Source organism: Capsicum annuum, chromosome 2, assembly GCF_002878395.1.
Source record: "Capsicum annuum cultivar UCD-10X-F1 chromosome 2, UCD10Xv1.1, whole genome shotgun sequence".
Taxonomy (NCBI): domain Eukaryota; kingdom Viridiplantae; phylum Streptophyta; class Magnoliopsida; order Solanales; family Solanaceae; genus Capsicum; species Capsicum annuum.
In genome coordinates, this window is record NC_061112.1 from 16968724 (window position 1) to 16988272 (window position 19549).

At 37.7% G+C, this 19549-nt stretch overlaps 1 protein-coding gene across 2 annotated transcripts in view; it reads right to left on the minus strand.

The window, feature by feature from the left end:
- Positions 1–227: 227 nt before the first annotated feature.
- Positions 228–19549, minus strand: part of LOC107857655 (calcium permeable stress-gated cation channel 1) — a 46916-nt gene continuing 27594 nt past the window's right edge. For both annotated transcript variants that reach the window (XM_047404969.1, XM_016702508.2), the window contains exons 6-12: positions 16373–16492; positions 16135–16215; positions 15430–15770; positions 14017–14262; positions 8557–8881; positions 1037–1270; positions 228–801 (exon numbers count right to left, since the gene is read on the minus strand). In XM_047404969.1, the coding sequence (XP_047260925.1) occupies positions 541–801; positions 1037–1270; positions 8557–8881; positions 14017–14262; positions 15430–15770; positions 16135–16215; positions 16373–16492 (1608 nt within the window). In that variant the 3' untranslated portion in view covers positions 228–540. The remainder of the gene's footprint in view (positions 802–1036; positions 1271–8556; positions 8882–14016; positions 14263–15429; positions 15771–16134; positions 16216–16372; positions 16493–19549) is intronic.

Genomic DNA, 19549 nt, shown 5'->3' on the forward strand with positions numbered 1-19549 from the left:
AATTCTCTTCTAAGTAAAGCAGACTCATATCGAGAAATGACACTACGACCACTCCTAGAAACAAATTCTTAACATATTTATTTTCAGATACGAACATCATCCAAAGCACAGAACTATTGAGTAAAAGTTTTTTTCTTAAACAAGATATTTGTATTACACATCCTAATAAGTGCTAAAATAATAGACAGCATAATGCACATGAATATTTAAAGTTTGTAGAAGACAGAGGACCAAACGTCTAACTTCACTTCTTTTAGAAACCCCTTCATTAACAAGCAACTTAATGTTTGTTCCCTACAAAGCCCTAAACTCTATAACATTGGGTCTTGGACAACTCTATTTTATTTGGTTTTAGGAAATACAACAAAAGTACATAATAGAGGGAGAACGCGGGAAGGGATACAAAAAATGATGAATTCAATTTCCCACTTCCTTTGAGTTCCATTAGCCACAGGCTGCAGCCACCAGCTCTTGTCAATTTGCCTTTAGCTCTCTTATGTACAAAGAGTTGGAATCTCACATCCAAAAGAAACAAAGCAGTTAATGTATGTGGTCAATATCGTCAGGAAATGAAGTAAAAGAGTTGACACTCATTCTGCTTTTCGCAGGAGTATTTCCTCTTGACTGGCGCTTTGTTGGGACCAACACAGTATCGTTACTCTCCAACTTATCGTTGAAGTCCTCATCGTTATCCTCATCGTCACCTTTAAAAACAGGGTGCAAATAAGCATTTTGAAGGTAGTCGTTCAAGTTAAGATTGGATTCTTTGGCTCGTTCTAAAGTATCTTTCCTCTTCGCTTCCTGAAATTCAAGAAGACCAAGTATAAATTCCTTTTAGAGAAAAATAAAAAAATTGAGATTTAACCTTATAATTCCATGTAAAAATAACAGATCTCTTGCTAATGAAACACATTTGAGATCAACACAGTTAAATCTTCATCCACAGTAAATAATACACCTAAATGGGATTTTTTTCAAGAACCTCCACTTCCATGCGCACCACATTTATATTTGATTGTAAAGGTGTTGTACACACCTGCAGCGGGTATCTGGTGAAAGCTGGCTCGTAATGCCCTTTACAGAAGTAGTGAAAAGAGATAGTCAATACTGGAAGGGCGATGAGGAAAGGTGCTGATTGAGCAGAATGCTTTGTACTTAGCAACCCCAGTAAAGATAACTGAGAGAAGACTAGAGCAAATATTATACGTCCGTGAACATCTGGCCAGAATGCTGCTCCACTTTCATACTTTTGATTGTATACATGTATAATCTGCATGATTTCAGAAAGGAACACAATCAGAAAAGCTAAATCTTGAGTGCTGATATACTTGAGCACACGGGTCAACAAAGACCTAGAGTTACATGCAATATAGCAATCTCCACCAACTATTGCTAGAACATTAGCAAACACATCTTCAACCCAATCTTTTTGCCCATCATCAAAGAGAAACCAAGTGTTATATGTAATTTTGATGATGAGCAGCTAAACAAAGAGGGACCAGGTCCCTAGATGTGCAAGGTACAGTACAGCTGGCACGCGCCTTCTGCACAGTTTTGTCATCTTGTGTAACAAACCGGTGGGTGCTATTTTGTACTGACTTACAGCTGGTCTAATGATCTTTCAAGCTCTAATCATCAGCTATAAAAGGAAAGAAACGACTCTTCAAAAATCAGTTTTTGCCAATTCTAAATAAAGAGAAGTGAGGCTGCAAAAACTTCATTTCAAGACTGCTCAAGCATTGCTCATGTTCTTAACTTTGTACTTTGCCTAAAGAGTGAGTGAGTGTTTTTGAGTGCTGATTTGCAAAAGAACTACTCATGTTATAAGAGTAGTGTTTTCTTGTTGAGAGTGTTGCTTAGGTAGAGTTGCCTAAGCTTGAGACTGGTTAGAGCTAATCAGTGTAGGGAGAGTCCTTGGTAGAGTTACCAAGATAAACTGGTAGTAGATTTACTGCTAGCAGAAGGAGCCTAGAGTTAGGCTGAAATCTAGACTGTAATCAGGAGGTTGATTATAGTGGATTTCGTTGGTGCTTGTGAGGGCAAGCCGTGGTTTTTTCCATCCTGGGTTTCCACGTAAAAATTCTTATGTCTTTTACTCTTTCTGCATTGTCTTTAGTTTTCTTGCACTCTATTGTTTGATTGCCTGTGTTTGATTCTGAGGGACCTGGTCCCTTACTGTGCGGAGCAACCCCAAAGGGTTTCAATAATTAGTATCAGAGTCTGGTCACTCTAAAAAGTTCACACCTAGAGTGTCTTAGTTAGCATGGTTGCTCTACCTAATCTAGAAGAAGGGCAATCTATAACTAGACCACCAAGATTCAATGGGCAGTATTATGGGCGGTAGAAACTAGGGTGTTTGACTTCATTATGGCTGAAATAGTGAACTAATGGACATAATTCTTGATGGTCCTCATGTTCCTGTAAAAGAAGTCAAAGAAGGAGATGTGACGAAAATAGTTGTAAAAGTAGGAGAGAGTTCGATGATGAAGATAGAAAGAAGTTTAAAAAGAATTACAAAGACAAGAAACTATTAGTATGTGGCATAGGCCCTGATGAATACAATAGGATCTCCGCTTGTGAAAATGCTAAAGAGATCTGGGATTGTTTAAGGACTGTGCATGAGGGAACAATGGATGTGAATGACTCTAAAGTTGACATGCTGACAACTCAGTGAAACCTTCACTATGAAAGAAAAAAAAACAATACAAAAAATGTATATAAGATTCACCTCCATCACAAATGAGCTACACTGCTTAGGAGAGGTGATTCCATTGTATAAACAAGTGAGGAAGATACTTGATGTTTTTCCCAAGTCATGGAAAAGTAAAATAAATGTTATAACTGAGGCAAGAAATCTGAAAACCGTCACCATGGATGAGCTGATTGGAAATCTAAACACTCATGAGCTCAAGAAGCAACAAGAGCTAGAGAAGAAAGATTTCAAAAGGAAAAATATATGGCATTGAAGGCTTCAAAGCATGACTCAAGTGAAGAGAAGGATGATATTGCCTATTTGGCAAGTAGAGTTGTCAAAGCAATGAAAAGGAGCGGTCAATTCCAAAAAAGAAGAAGCAGCAGCAACAAGGGAACCAATGTTGAGGTGTGGCACAAATGTGGAAGTCCTGAGTATTTTATCAAGGACTGTCCAATGACCAAGACAGTTCATTAGGATTACCTTAAGGCTGAGGGTGACAAAGGAAAGATCAGGGACCTGGTCCCTGATAATTCGAGAAGGAAGGCAACAACTGAATATGTTGTAAAGCAAGCTTTGGCAGTGTGGGGAGACTCTTCCAATGATTCGGGTGAAGATAAAAGGACTGGAGGTGTTTTTATGCTAGCAGTGGAGGATGAGAAAATGACCTTTGAAACCTTGTTTGCATTTATGGAAAACACTGAGGATGAAGAAGAAGATGAGGTAACACTCTCAGACATTAAAGAAAACCTAAAAAATTACCCTGCTAGAAAAGTAAAAAAGCTTGCCAATATATTGAGTGATTCTATGTGTGATATGACTAATGAAAAAATGCTCTGGAAGAAAAGGTGGAGAGTCAAGAGCTTGAGTTAATTGCTCTAACTCTTCAAATATCTGAAACTGAAGAGCAGGTTACGAAGTTGAAATCTAAAAATTCAAGCTTAGTCAATCAATTGGAAAAAGCTAAGAGTGCATGTGATAAAGAAAAGGTTAATACTCTAGAAGAAAAGATTGGAGATCAGGAGCTTGAGCTGATAGCTTTGACTCTCCAGATATCAGAAACTGAGCAACAAGTTCCTTAGCTGAAACTTGAAAATCTGAGTTTGGTAAGTCAACTGGAGAAAGAAGATCGTTCCAATTATAAAGGAAAGAAGGAAGTCTCAAAGTTTCAGGTTGAGCTTGAAGAAAAACTGGAGGATTCTCAAAGGCTTCTCATGACAGCACTTTAGGAGAATGGGGAGTTAAAAAAGGACCTAGTCCGTTTAAGGGAAGAACTTAATAAATCCCTATAATGGACTGCATTTTCTTAGATCCTTTATAACTAGACTAATCAAGGTGCTAACAATGGGAAGGGGCTTGGTTATCAAGAAAGAATCCAACCTTGTGGGTCTCAAGGGACAATTGCTCATAATGCTAAGAACAAGGTTCACAAGCCTCTATGCACTCATTGTGGAAGAAATGGGCACACAAGGGGGAATTTTCAGAACTAGATTAAAGCTAGGATGAATGTTTCCAAAACTATTCAGCAAGCAAATGCTCATTCTGAGGGTCTCAATCCTCACAGAATTGTGAAAAGGAACTCTCTACCTAGATGGGCCAAAAGGTGTTTGATCACATCATTATCCCATTACTGGGAACTCAGACTCAAGTGGGTTCCCAAATCTGGCCAATGATTATGATTCCAGGCATGAGAAGGGGATTGCAGTCGAGAATAGCTCGTTGATAGAAAGAGTTCAAAGCTCAACGATGGAAGGTCTGACTGTGCTCTCTCTCTTAAGACACTTCTGGTGAAGGTGTCTTTTTGTGAAAAGAGAATTTCAAGGACCTAATCCTGGCCTATAAAAGCTGATATTCAACAAGAGAATGTGTGAAGCTTGTGTTCTAAAGGAAGCCCTAGAATGACCTTTAGATATGATGAATGAAAAGGTATTCTATGGTTGGATAAGAGGAGTGCATGTGGTTCCTGATTTGTCAGGAAAATCATTTATATTTGGTGGCGGTAAAGATGATGAGCAAGAGGATAAAAGATGCATGTGAGATCTGATTCTCAGGAACTCAGTCACTAGGAAATTCATCTCAGAAGGAGAAGCTTCAAAATCCTGAATTAAGTTAAGTATGGGACCTAGTCCCCAAACCAAATCTGCTTTTGGGAACAAGTTCTGAGCAGAAAGGGAGTATACAAAGATTAAAGCATGATACTGACTTAACCTAATATGTGAATCAATGTTTCTCCACAAAATTGGCTATTTTCAGGAGAAAGGTATCCTTGATAAAGTGGGTGCATCTTAGTCTAACTTAGTACTATACCCTTGTAGGTATACACCAATGGTAACAGCTTAGGAAGTGGACAAAAGTGACAAGCACAAACTTGAAGATTCACTCAAAGGGAAGGGAGATGGTCTTATCTCTTAGGTTAGTATCACTATAGTATGCTTTAATAATCATAAAATATACTGTCTGAGAAATCCATGTATCATTGCTTTCCCCCATAAAAGCTATAAATTTGTTTGCAAAATGAAGAGTCACTCTTATCAAAACCAAACATGTCATTCTTTAATGACAACAGTCACCTCTTTAAATTGCTAAAACAAGCTACTTCCCAGTTAGAGTCTCAAGTCATCACTCATTGCCTCCACTAAACCAAACTGATCCTTCTCATTATCCTCTTTTCAGAAAATCAAATTGAATATGCCCTCATTAAATATCTTGATCCTTTAGCAAACCAAAACCGTAGAAAACTTCATCTTAGGTCCTCTAAGTCAAAGTCTGGTAACCCTGCTGGAATAAGGCAGAAGCACATAAGCTATGAAAAGGAAGAAAGCCTCTAAGGGACCTGGTCCCAGAAAGAAAAAGTTGTTATTGAAAGGATAGAGGCAAGTAATGAGACCAAAGGATAAGATGAAGAATGTAGGTGGTTAAAAAGGGATTAAAATGTTGATAACTCAGAAAGTTCTCCTACGAAAGAACTCTTGATCCCAAAATATATGAGAAAAAAGGAGACATGAAATGCCATATGGGTACCTCCTCAACAAAGTATTTGATCATGTTGGGGTACTTGGGAAAAGGAGATCACATGGAACAGCTAAGCTGATATTCAGTTTGAGCAAAACTTGTGGAGAATGTATATCAAGTATCTGAATTGCTAGTTGTTCAAGGGAAGTTGGGAATAGTTGGGAATGGAATAGAGAAGTTAAAGAATCAAGTCAGCTGTCAAAGATGATGTTATGATCCATTGCAAAGTCCCACATTGGTACTACAAAGTATTGGTGTGGGGTATTTATAACCTTGGGCTCTCCCACCTTAATAGCTAGCTTTTGGGGTGTGGTTCTCCTAAGGTTGTAACAGTGGTATCAGATCCGCCAATCACCCTTCGCGCCTACCGTGCCTGGGATGGTGACGCCGGTATGGCAGTGTTCGGCCGGGGCTAGCAATGTTTAGCGCATAGCCATCGAGGCACTTGTGCACCTGACTCGAAAAGGGCTACCTGGGAAAGAGCTACCTACATAAGTAGAGTGAAAGCTACCTAGAGTGGAGCCGTCGAGGATGACCGAAGCGGAGCGTGGTGGTTTGTTATGATCCATTGCAAAGTCCCACATTGGTACTACAAAGTATTGGTGTGAGGTATTTATAACCTTGGGCTCTCCCACCTTAATAGCTAGCTTTTGGGGTGTGGTTCTCCTAAGGTTGTAACAGATGTTGGATTAAATGTATTTGACATTGTTGAATCAAAGGCTATCCTCTGAAGGAATAGGTGTCACTGATAAATATGCAGCTGGAAATGCAAAACTCCAGGCAAGAATGGCCAAAGTGAATGCTGAAGTGAAGATCCTTACCAAGCAGTTGGTGGATACTCTCATTACTATAGATGCAAGAATGGAGTACTGCTTAAGTCCTTTTCACCCAATCCTCCTTCCACCTGACCCCTGTTATCCTCATTCCCTCATCAACCTTGTGTCAGTTCCACATCCTGATTCTCATAATGGTTTTTAAAGACAGTTATCTTATCATGATTATTTTAGCTTACTGTACGGGTACTGACTATTATGAGTGAATGAGTCTTTAGTTTGTGTATCTCATTTGTCTCCTTACTTTAAAGTTGTTCTACATGTTAGTATTGCCCCAATGGCCATGAGTTAACTAATTTGTGCTTATCTTTACTCTTGGTTTACTTTTCTTACTTTTCAATGATGTCAAAAGAAGGACCAAATGTGTGTGTGCTAAATGCGAAATTGCAGAATTAAGGGAAAAGTATGTTAATGCATCAAAAGATGAAGGTGCATAATGACGAGGGAGAATTTTTTGCTGCAAGATGACAACAAGGGACCAAGTCCCTGTGTTGCATAATGATAGGGGGAACATTCATCCTCAGGTGGTAATCACTCTGATTAAATGTGATGAATGTGCACTAATGCTCAAGTTGTTGGGTTTGGTTTGTCATCATCAAAAAAGGAAAAAATTGCTATATGTAGTTTTGATAATGAGCAGCTAAACTACGAGAGACCAGATCCTTGGATGTGCAAGATACAGTACAGCTGACACGCTCCTTCTGCACAGTTTTGTCATCTTGTATAACAAACTTGCAGGTGCTATTTTGTGCTATTTTGTACTGACTTGGACAGCTGGTCCAATGATCTTTCAAGCTCTAATCATTACCCAGCTAGAAAAGGAAATCAGTTTTTGCCAATTCTAAATAGAGAGAAGTGAGGCTGCAGAAACTCTATTTCAAGACTGCTCAAGCATTGCTCATGTTCTTAACTTTGTACTTTGCCTAAAGAGTGAGTGAGTGTTTTTTAGTGTTGATTTGTAAAAGAACTACTCACGTTATAAGAGTAGTGTTTTCTTGTTGAGAGTGTTGCTTAGGTAGAGTTGTCTAAGCTTGAGACTGATTAGAGCTTAATCAGTGTAGGGAAAGTCCTTGATAGAGTTACCAAGATGAGTTGGTAGTAGAGTTGCTGCTAGTAGAGCTAGGTTGAAATCTAGACTGTAATCAGGAGATTGATTATAGTGGATTTCGTTGGTGCTTGTGAGGGCAAGCCGTGGTTTTTTCCATCCTGGGCTTCCACGTAAAAATCCTTGTGTCTTTTACTCTTTCTGCATTGTCTTTAGTTTTCTTGCACTCTATTGTTTGATTGCCATTGTTTGATTCTGAGGGACCTGGTCCCTTAATGTTCGGAGCAACCCCAAAGGGTTTCAACACCAAGTAAGTAGTACGCCATAAATAGAGACATTCTTAAAGATGGCGGACGCCATCACAATATAAGACTTGTTTCTAAGTAAATAATTACTAATTGAATTTGGAAAATTAAAGGTCCTTCCTGGTTAATGTTACATATAGTTCAATAATTCTGTTTACTAAAGATGCATATGTACTAACAAGGATAGAAAATCCTTGCCTCACTCAAATGTCATGTCACTGCTAAAATATAGGAATTAGCGACGGATAATTTTTGTAGGTAAACAGCAAAATATGTTGCTAATCCTATTTACCAACTTATTAACAAAATATGAAGTTTGTAGCTAGTCTCAGTTTTTTTTTTCCTAGTGTGCAGATGTGTCTTCAGGTTATATGACAAGGACTCCAGTAGATACCGCATATAAAACGGCTTCATATGACCAGTATAACCTGTAATCCTTGCACCCACTGGATAACCCAACATCAACGCTAACATGACTTTGATTTGTCTAAACTGGTGTAAAGCATACAAAACTACTTAAAAGATATCAACTTTCCGCTGGCAATACATGCATTCTAAGTGAACTTTCACATGCATTTGAACCTCTTCAATTTTAACTCAATATGACTGCAGAATCTGAAGAACCAAATCCTTTATCAATTAAAAAGACTTAAAAAGCGAAAAGATAACCTGATGACGGAACACAAAATATGCCATGCCAAAGAACACCAGTATGAAAGGAAGCAGAAATGGCGTGACTACAGCATAGACTAGGCCCAACAAGAAATATAATTGTATCTGCGGTTCTCCAGTGTTGAAATCGAGGCTTCCAGGATCCATCGCCTTCTCTCTATCCCTTTCAGTTTTGACCAAAAAAAAGTTCTTCAAATGGAAGATTATTAGTGGCTTCAACCTTAGGATCTCTCCAGCAATACCAGCCCAACCGTCAACCATTATGTAAGTTATGAAGAATGTTGCTTTAATAGGGATAGCAACACCAATTGTTTTGGGGATTCTGCGGTAAAAGACAGAATTTTTAGTGCTTAAGAAGCATAGTATTCAAGTAAAGGGATATTAGAAGATCTGGAAAATTGCATAAAAAGAAAAGCTAGTACTGCCATAGATGAGATAACACACTTCAACGCAAATGTTATAGCTAATACACAGGAGGCCTTGAATAGATAGTAGAGACTTATTTCCACAATTAAATACTAGACATGCTAAGACAGTGGCAGTTGCTGCAATTCGTCTGGACATGCTATTGGAAAACAAGGAAAAACTATTCCTATTTTGCTGTGCTATCCAATTCCTAACCATTGATTTAAATGCTCTTCTCTCTTAAACTATATTGTTAGGACCGTTACATTTGCTTTGACAGACCACTGCCAAACTGGTAGGAGATGGTTATGTATTCTTACAAAATAACCTATCAAATACTCAGAACTCCTAGAAGTTGAAACTCACCTGTGTCAAACCTATGTCCACTGGCAGAACCAAGAGAGTCAAAATATAAAAAAAAAATATACATACAAAAGTGTCCAGGGGTTTCAGCATATTGTATATAACATAAAAGAAAAAAAATTGGCCTATCTACGCAGTGTAATTTCTGACGGAGTGTCAGCAACTTCCCTTGGACAAGGGTTTCTCCGAACTGTCTATGTCAAGGCCTATGTAACATACTTCTAGTACTAGAAACTGAACTGCACTTCAGGTCATGCTGGTCACGAATAATCTCATGAAATGCGGTGGTGATTGGGATTGTAGACTGGTAATGTAACAGTATCCAGGAAAGCTCTGGCATCATGAGAAACAATCTGTAAGCCTCTAATTGCTGGTGGGTTGAACATTGCAAATTTATGCCTATGGAATAAAGCAACAATACTGAAACAATTGTGGAATATCTTCGGAAAGAAAGAATGCATGTGGATCAAATGGACACATCGATACTACGTCAAGAATAAAACCTTAGAAGATGTCCTAATACTTAAGAATGCTTCTTGGGTGATAAGGAAAATATTGAAGGCTAGAAGCTGGATTATGCAAACTCCTATAAGGGCTGGTGGATTACACATAGCCTTTCGAAAGTAATGCAAGGAAATTCCTTCTCCATTCACAAAATGTACAAATTGTTGATGCCTCAGTATCCAAGGGTTGATTGGAAGAACCTTGCTTTACATAAAAAGATCCACCCTCGCATCAAGTTCATACAGTGGTTAGCTATGTAAAACAGGCTAGCAACTGTGCCTCGCCAGGTTAAGTTTGGTAAACAGGTTCCTACAGATTGTTTATTTTGCGGCCAGGCACTAGAAACATTTGAGCACTTGTTCTATGATTGTGTCAAGACTAATAGTCTATGGCAGAGGTTGTGCTTATGGTTGGGAATTAGAAGAGTAATACAAGATTGGAATTGTGAGCTGCAATGGATAAACACTATGGCAAAAAGCAAAACTGGACAGCTGAAATTTCCACAGTTGGGTTTGCTATGATAGTTGCACTGATATGCAGGGAGAGAAACAACTGCAGATTCTAGCTTAAACAAATGAATGCTGACAGAATGCTGAAGGAGGTCGTACAGCATATTCATATCAGAGGAAAGAACAACACCAAATGGAACAATACACCCAGAAACTTAATGTATATCCTTTGACTAGGAGAATGCAGTAGTGAGGAACAAGCTTTGGATTGTATTGATTATCTTAATAGATAGCAGTAGTGATAGAAGTATAAGATAGCAGTTAGTCCTAGACTGTTTTGATACGATTGTAAATTTTTTTTGGTTATCAATGAAAATGCAATTTAAACAAAAAAAAAGATAATAGGAAGAACTATAATGCATGTAGCATGCATTATCATTAGTGAATAGGTAAGAATATACTCAACAGGACAAAGCACTTGTTACAGAAGAAAGCTAGCACAACATCAATTGTGTTCTATTAAGCCACCCCTCAGAAGGACTAGAGAAAACTCAAGACTGAGCTTCCATAACAGTGATAAGTCGTTCATCATGCAAGGGAGAAACTATTGTATTAATGTGGGGTAAAAATTCCTTCGAAAGGTTGCTACTCCTAAGTGGGTGTAGAGAATAGTAGAAGAAAGGTGTAATTGGAGAGACCTTCTGCTAGACCAAGATCGTTAATTAAGATCGGAAGATTCAACTAAAGAAGAGAAAGCTAGGAAAGAAGAGGCTTTGTTATGGAAGAAGACTTCTTGAATTGGATTGTTTTTTGGTTGATTACAAATGCTTAATGTCATCCCCTATTTATACTTGTGTAGGGATGATTGTAGTTACTACAAATCTAGAGTGTTCTATGCTCTTCCACAAATATCTCCCTCAAATATCTAGCACCCTCTAATATCTAGATCTTTCCCAAATACAAATATCAAATAACTACACTATCCTTTTCTAGATTCTTCTACCTAGAATTACCTAGAATACATAGATATCTCTTCAAGTTAATTATCTTAAATACTAGACTATTCTAGAAACTTTACGAGAAATCTATGATTCCAACGAATCTACTTTAATATTTTCACACTCCCCCTTAAAGTGATTTTTTGGAAGCTACCCTAAACTTTTCACAGAAGAACTCAAACGAAATTTTGAAATGCGCCAGGTGAAAATCTTAGCAGTTTTTTCGTGACTCCTCTTGCTTCTTCAAATGATAAAGATTTTCCGTTAATGACCGACCCTGTGAAAAAACATTAATATGTGACAAATTTTCATCTTTGTAGTGGACGGGCTTGATAATAGTCCTCGTTGGCCTTTGTGAACCATATAAATCACCTCCTTGCCAAGTTTTATGTTGTTGAGTTTCTCGGCTCCCCCTTTCTCTTAGATCCTTGACAACTATATTATTTAGAGAAACACCTATGATAGGAAAGTAAGGAACTCTAAGGTTTAATTTTTGTGTTACCTCTCCTTCCAACACAACTCTATGATAAGAAGAAATTTCATCAGTATCAGCTACTTCATTTGAGTTGGAGATGATCTGACCATTAATTTCCTTTGAAACCTCATAACCATCAAAGGATTCACCACCAACTTCTTTTCCCAACTCCTCAGTAAACTGTCTAGCAGCTTCAGACGTTTCGAAAATCATATGGTCTCTCTCTATTTGAGATTGAGACTTCAGGGTCGGCTTCTTCATTTATATGGTATTTTTTTCACACTAGTGATTGACCTTGCTATGGTAGGTGATTGATCAGAGACTTCAACTTCCATTATATCTCCCTCAATGTTTTCTTCGAAAAGGTCACTACTGGCATGTATAGTTTCAAACACTACCTGCTTAGGTTCTATTGCAATATCTTTCACATTCAGACTTTTATTGTTAATTTCAGGATCTCCTTCTTTGAATTTCTCGATAGTAGCTACCACGTCTCTAGTCTGAACGTCTTCAGTATCATCTTGCTTCTTATCAATGACTTTCTTCTTCACATAATGGATTGCATTATATCTGATCCAATCTCTTTCCAAATTTATGAAAGCCAAAGCATCTATTGCTCGACTCTCAGCTGCGAAGCATCTTCCCTAGTCTTCTTTTTCTTCAACAACTTTTTCAATTTGAGCCGTGTTGCTCTCCGTGGCTTGGCAATATCTTCTTTGTCCTACTTTGCCACATTTATAACATCTAAGATGCTTCTTACTATAATTGTTAAATGACTCTTTCTTTTTTCCAAGCAAGCTTCCCTCTTGTCAGCTACTAGAGCATTTCCTAGCCAATTGTTTGGCTAGTAACTCATGTGACAACAACAAGTTCTCAAATTCCTCTAAGGAGGGTTGTTGAGCCCATCCTTGAATCGATGTCACGAAGGGAATATATTCTAACTTCAAACCACGAATAATTTCTCCTTATTCATGCTTCAGATATAGCCGCATCTAGATTTAATAAAGAAATCCCAAAACATAAATTCTTAATTCTTAAGAAAAACTCGGCAATAGAAAGATTACCTTGGTTGGCGTTAGCTAATTCATTCTCCAATATCTGTAGCCGATCTTCATTTTTCTTGTTGAATAACTGATCGAAGGTCCTCCATTTTTCATGAGCTAATTTGCACCTTATAATATGATCGAATAATCTGGAGGAGACGGTTCTCTTCAAGATGAACTCCGCCTTCGCATTAGTCTGCTTCCACTTCTTATATGCACCATCATTTTTCGGTCCGTCGATTGGAGGACTTGTGTTACTTCTATTGACAATATTCCACAAGTCCTCACCCACAAGGTATGATTCCATACATGTCTTCCATACCTTGTAATTGGACTGATTCAACAACTTCATTCCCAGTCCATTACGTGACCGCTTAAATTCATTCGCACAAATCAGTTGAATCGACCACAAACCCGATCTTGAAATAAACACAAGTCAATCTACGACTTTGGCTTTGATACCATGTAGAGAATAGCAGAAGAAAGGTGCAATTGGAGAGACCTTGCTAACCCAAGATCGTTAACTAAGATCGAAAGTTTCAACTAAAGAAGAGGAAGCTATGAAAGAAGAGGTTTTGTTATGGAAGAAGACTTCTTGAATTGAATTGTTTTTTTGGTTGATTACAAAAGCCTAATGTCATCACCTATTTATACTTATGTAAGGATGATTCTAGATACTACAAATCTAGAGTGTTCTATGCTCTTCCACAAATATCTCCCTCAAATATCTAGATCTTTCCTAAATACAAATATCAAATAACTACACTATCCTTTTATAGATTCTTCTACCTAGAATTACATAGAATACATAGATATTTCTTCAAGTTGATTATCCTAAATACTAGACTATTCTAGAAACTTCACGAGAAACCTATGATTCCAAAAAATCTAATTTAATATTATCACTGTGGGGCCATCTTCATTTTTACAAAATGACCATATGAATCTTTACAGAAGCAACCACCCTATGAATGGTAGGATTCATATTTGTCTATTTCATTGGGTGGATGTTCTAAGAAAGCTAACATTCAACCTCAGGCATTGTGCAGTTTCTTCTAAACTCATGAAACGAACAATAATAGAAGATGGAAGAAGATGATAATCCTTTTTCGGAGATCACTCAACCTGCATCTGAAGCAGGCTGTATGTAAGAATCTCCATTTTCCAATTGATAAGAAATCAAGAGTAATAAAAATTGTAGTAATGCCACTTCAACTTACTCATTTGCTGACTGATGAATGAAGGTATTTAGCTGATCAAATGCAGCTCCTGCAATTATGCTCCCAAGAAACACATTCACAAAGTTAAAGATGTAGTATTTAGATGCAGATCTCCTTTCCAGAGCTGAAATACTTTCCCAGCCCTCAAATTTGGACATCAGCATCAGTATAGTCGGCAAAACTATCAGAAATATCTTCAAAGCAATCCCAGGTAGAAAACCTTGGATGAATGACTTGATGAAAGGTCTGCACAATAGATTGAGTGGAATTATAGGTACAAAGACCTAAGCATAAAATGGAGAACCATATCTGCTGTGTTGGAGAAGGTGGTGGGGGTGTGGTAGGACAATTCTAACAATCATGCTTGACACAGAGAAACAACTCAGATAGCATAATATTCATTTGCATAGTTACCAAATAGAATGGTGAGAAATAAAGATAAAACGATCTATTTAGAAGACCATTTACTAGTTACTACTTCAGTTCTGATCTATGCCATGCCATGTCAATCTTCATGGCTAAGATACGTTAACTGATAACCTACACTGTCAGGACAGTTTTATTTTTCAAAATTTTTGGGGTGAGGAGATTGAATCGCCAACATATCATTCTCCTCTGTCAAGTCAAATCTCCTACCCGATCTGTGGACCTATTAATTGCCAATAATGACATTGAGCAGAAAATACATCTAGCCAACATCAATTGTCACAAGTGTACGAGATATCTGAAGTGGTGTATCAATAAGCGATCAATTAATAAGATAATCATTTTCCCGAATCAGTCATAGACAACATCAGACAATGTCAGATAATCACACATATCAGCTAAAGAATCAGATAATTGCCCTAATATGTCACCTGGTACCTGCATGGTAACCCCCACCGCCACCCCACCCAATATGAACATGGGTCACAACTCCCAGTCGCCCCCATTGGAGTATGGGGCTATACTGATTGCATACATGCATCACATTCTTATCCGACTTGTTGAATTGTATATACTCTCTAGAAAGGAAATGTCACTTGGCATGACTTAGGTTGCTAGACTTCTGTTAATAATGAGACTATCAACAGAAGTGGTTAAGACTCCATTTTTGCTAAAGAAGTGACTTATACTCTCTTAAATGTACAGTAAAGGCAATGTGCACTATTAAGCCTGATTGCCCTATGCATCATTAAGAAGCATACTCTAAGATACCAGATAATTTGGTTTATCTGGTTTATCTGCCAAAATTTGATACCGGATGATTTGATTTACTATCAGAACTACCTTTTCGACCATCCAGAGAAATTTATCAAAATAGAGGAACAAAAATATCATAGCACCTTAGGCTGATAGAGTACGGAGCAAATGTTAAAAATGGGAGATAGTGGATGCTAACTCTTGAATAAATCTATAATGTGGCATACTCACATGTCAATGATTACTTTTAGGAATGGTGCTCTTTTCCTGATCCCCTCGATACTTGCAAGAGTTTGAACAAATGTGATGGGAATCATGAAAAAGAATGTCAGGAAAAAGAAAGCAACACCAATTATGAGCCTCCTAATTGTTAAATACACATAGGGAATCGCCAGATTTTTCCAATATACATCACGCGGCTCTGGAGCCCATTCAGTTAACCACAAAGTTGGATTTCTTGACTGCTGAGTTTGAGCACAAACAGCAGCACCCCACCGTGTTTTGAATGAGACAAATGCCGCCGGCATGATAGATTTTGGGTCATTTTTAACCCGCTCTCTCTCTTCAGCTATCTACAAATTAATAAAGCCAGAACTTTAGACATTGGTCAAGTGAAAGCTAATCTACAGAGCAATAAAAAGATTAAAGGTAACAAGCTCTAAAGTTAAAAGATGGATGTAAAGATTTTTTTTCTTTTTCCTTCCTTTTTTTGGTTGCAGTAAACAGAAAGGCATGGATGCCTGAAAGCACCGAATCTTCTAAAAGCTTAGAGTCAATTTGTCTTTCTAACCAAATAAAACCATTTCGTATCTATGTACTATATGATGTCATAAGTGGTGGATAGAGGAGTATTGAAGACACTTTCAGGTGTACTTTGAGAAAGATGTTGAGGTCAATCAACATGCCAATTAGCAATGTTCACTCGGGATCTGTTACCTCTTTCGATAGTCTTTCAACTTCAGCAGTCTGATAATCGATCGCATCCACTTTATTTCCACAAAGGCCAAACAAACGAGTCTGCAAGTTCAAGAAGGAATTTACAAGTACAAGTTAGGCTTGAGGTAGACACAGAATTAGTGGAGCATCAAAGAAGATATGCTGAAAGAGAAACAATACTAATCTCAGAGCATCATAGAACTAGTTTTGATTGATTAACTCGGCTATACATCCATACCTTCATCATGGGCCGTTTTGATTGATTTCTGGAATACTTCAGACGGTAATAATCAAGCCAATTTTGCTTATTGTTCTTCTGCTTGACCAATTTTGCTAGTTTGTTGGCATTGAAAACAACCTGCAGTACAATCCAATTACATGAATAAAGATGAAGCTTGATTAAAAAAAAAAAAAATTGCGATTGACAATTTGAAACAAATTATCCTATTAATAGGTATATCCGAACATAAAAGTGACTGCTCAAGAAGGGAAGAGATAATACAGTAATGACCATACACCGCAACCATGATCATTTAAAAGTTAGTTCTTCAAGCAAAAAGTGCGTTCCTGAGAAAGAGCGTAACAAACTTTTAGAACTCAACAGCTTGTGATAACTGAAATATCCGGAAGTGTTATAGATCGTTGTAAACATATATTTTTCTTATTAGATGATTCAACATTTTATTTCCTTGCCTTTACAAAATACACCTAGATCCATGAAGAACCACAGTTTACCAATTTATATTGTTCCCACCCCATAATCAGCTCCAATGACACACATTTTTTGTAGTAGAAATCACAGCGCAACATCTTCCAACACAGAACTACTTATGTGCTCCATGCATGGACCGATAAGTTCTTACCCTCCAGCCACGTCGGTGTTTGATCCAAAAGAAATGAACATTGGACATTTTTATCTCTGTCTCTTGTTGGAATGGATTTCAACCATGAAAGAGTTAGCTTGATTTATTTTATGGGGTCAAACCCATGTGGAAGAAAATTTCATGTGTCAATTTACTTGGCTAGGAAACGAACTTGGAGAGCAAGCAAAAATTTTTGGAGGACAAATTTTGTAGTTGTTTTTCTTTTCCTTATTTTGTGCTTGGAGCCTAAGTTGACCATCTATAAAAGGATGGTTATTCTTCATTGTTTGAAACCATTCCAAAATTCAAAGTTAAATACATTGTAAGAGTAGAGAGTTAAGAGAGCAATTTTCGCAGGTGTATTCGGGATCTCTCCCCTTTCTTTGTTAATAATATAAATGCAACAGTTCTTTGGTGGATGTAGGATCATTCGAATCTGAACCACGTTAAATCTTGTGTCTTTCTCTTTTTTTTATTTCACGTTTTCGCTAGCAATTGATATCAGAGCTAAGATTCTATCTGAGTATGCTTTGTGGTTGCATCACGGTCTTAACTTCCACATCAGAAAAGAATTACTTTGGTTTTCTGTATTTCCACGTTAAAAGAGGAAGAACAAGTAACGGTGAGATTCATGAAGTTTGAAATTGATAGATTTAGTGGGTGCAACAACTTCAACATCCGGAAGATCCAAATGATGGTGTTACTGTGGAGGGAAGGTTCAACCCATGCTATTGACAAAAAGTACTCGGATCGTACATCGGATTCCGATAAGGAGAAGATTGAAGGCAGTGCATTGAGTGTCATCCAATTGTCCCTTGCACCTAACGTGCTCTATGAAGTGATTATAGGTACCGACGAGATGGCCAAACAGTTATGGGACAAGCAGCAAGGGCTTTACCAAGACCGATCGGTGACAACCAGGATGTTGTTATAACAATGTCTTCTCACATTTAAAATGGACCCGAGTACTTTGTTGCAAGACCATCTAGATGTATTCAATAAACTTGTCATTGACAGACTGTCGGAACTAAAAAGAATAAAGAGATGCTATAATTGACAGACTGTCGGAACTAAAAAGAATAAAGAGATGCTATAATGTGTTTTGCTTTTTTCATTCACTTCAAAATATTGTAATATTGAGAATTCATTGATGTATAGCAAGGAGCCTATCACTCTTGAGCAAGTGCGACAAGAACTTAACTCTTATGATGTTCGGGGCATTTTGAAGGAGACAAAAACGCTAAAGCTAGTAGGCTTTTTGTGAGAGGCCGTACTAGGTAATAGAAGGAGCAAATTAAAGCACAAATCAAAGTCTCGTATGAACAAGAAAAATGCAATAGTGTTAGGGTATCACAAGAAGGGGCATTTTGAATGAGATTGCCCAGCATCAGAGTCCAAAGAAAAGGCTAGTGAATCCATTGTTGAACAGGTACATGATTCTGATAATGAATATGTACTTACAACATCATCCAATAGTGGAGTCTATCGCAACAAATGGGTGATAGATTCTGGTTGTACTCTTGCATATGACATTTCGAAGATATTGGTTCTGCAACTACGAGAAAGGTAACGGAACTATAGTAATAGGCAATAATGCAACTTATAAAATAGTTGACATTGATTTAGTGCGGTTTTGCTGCCATGATGGATCTGTTAATGCATCTCATGTGCAGTTATCTAATAATGATAAGGCAAGATTCTGTCACGTGTGACTGGGTTATATAAGCGCACAATAACTGGATATGATGAGCAACCATAACCTTTTGAATGGTGAGAAGATCAGTACACTTGAATTTTGGGAGCACCGAGTCCTAGGAAAGCACAATGATACAAGAACAAACCTAAAACTTGGACAAAACTACTAGAATCCGAAAATAACAACACAAACTAAAGAGAAGAAGATGAGATGAAGAAGAACTAACAAGCACACATTCGGATTCAACTAGAAACAAGATGAAAATTGCATTAAAAGTAAAGGATAGTAATGAGACATAGATCTTCAACAATAGATAGCACCAAGGTGTGTATCAAACACCTAGACACACACCACCAATAAAGACAACACCTCACTCTTAGGTAGACACAAAGGGAGTCGCCTTCCCCAAGCACCAACCTTTCTTGCCAAAGAGTCAACAAAAGTGAAATCCACACTAATGTTATTGCCTAGTTTCGGGTTCACCACTTAAGGAGGAAGAAAAAAATCTACAATAGAGTATCTCTCAATAATTCATCAAAGTCTAATGAAAATAAAAGCTAAAAGGTCTATTTATACTATTACATAACAATGACTAAATTGCCCTTAATGAGAGTTTAAGTTGAGGCGACTCTTAAGTGTTAATTTGGAGTGTAAAAAGTCCTTAATGCCCTTAATGAGAGGCGCCTCTTGAGTGAAAGAACCCTCTTCCTCTCTTCACTTGGACAAGGCTTCAAAAAGGTTCCAAAAGGTCTTCACTGACTTGCAAAATCCGAGACTTGAACCTTCTACAAAACCTTGTAAACCTTGTGCTTTTTATGCTTGTAACACAGAAGAAGGTCAACTTCAGCACTGGCAA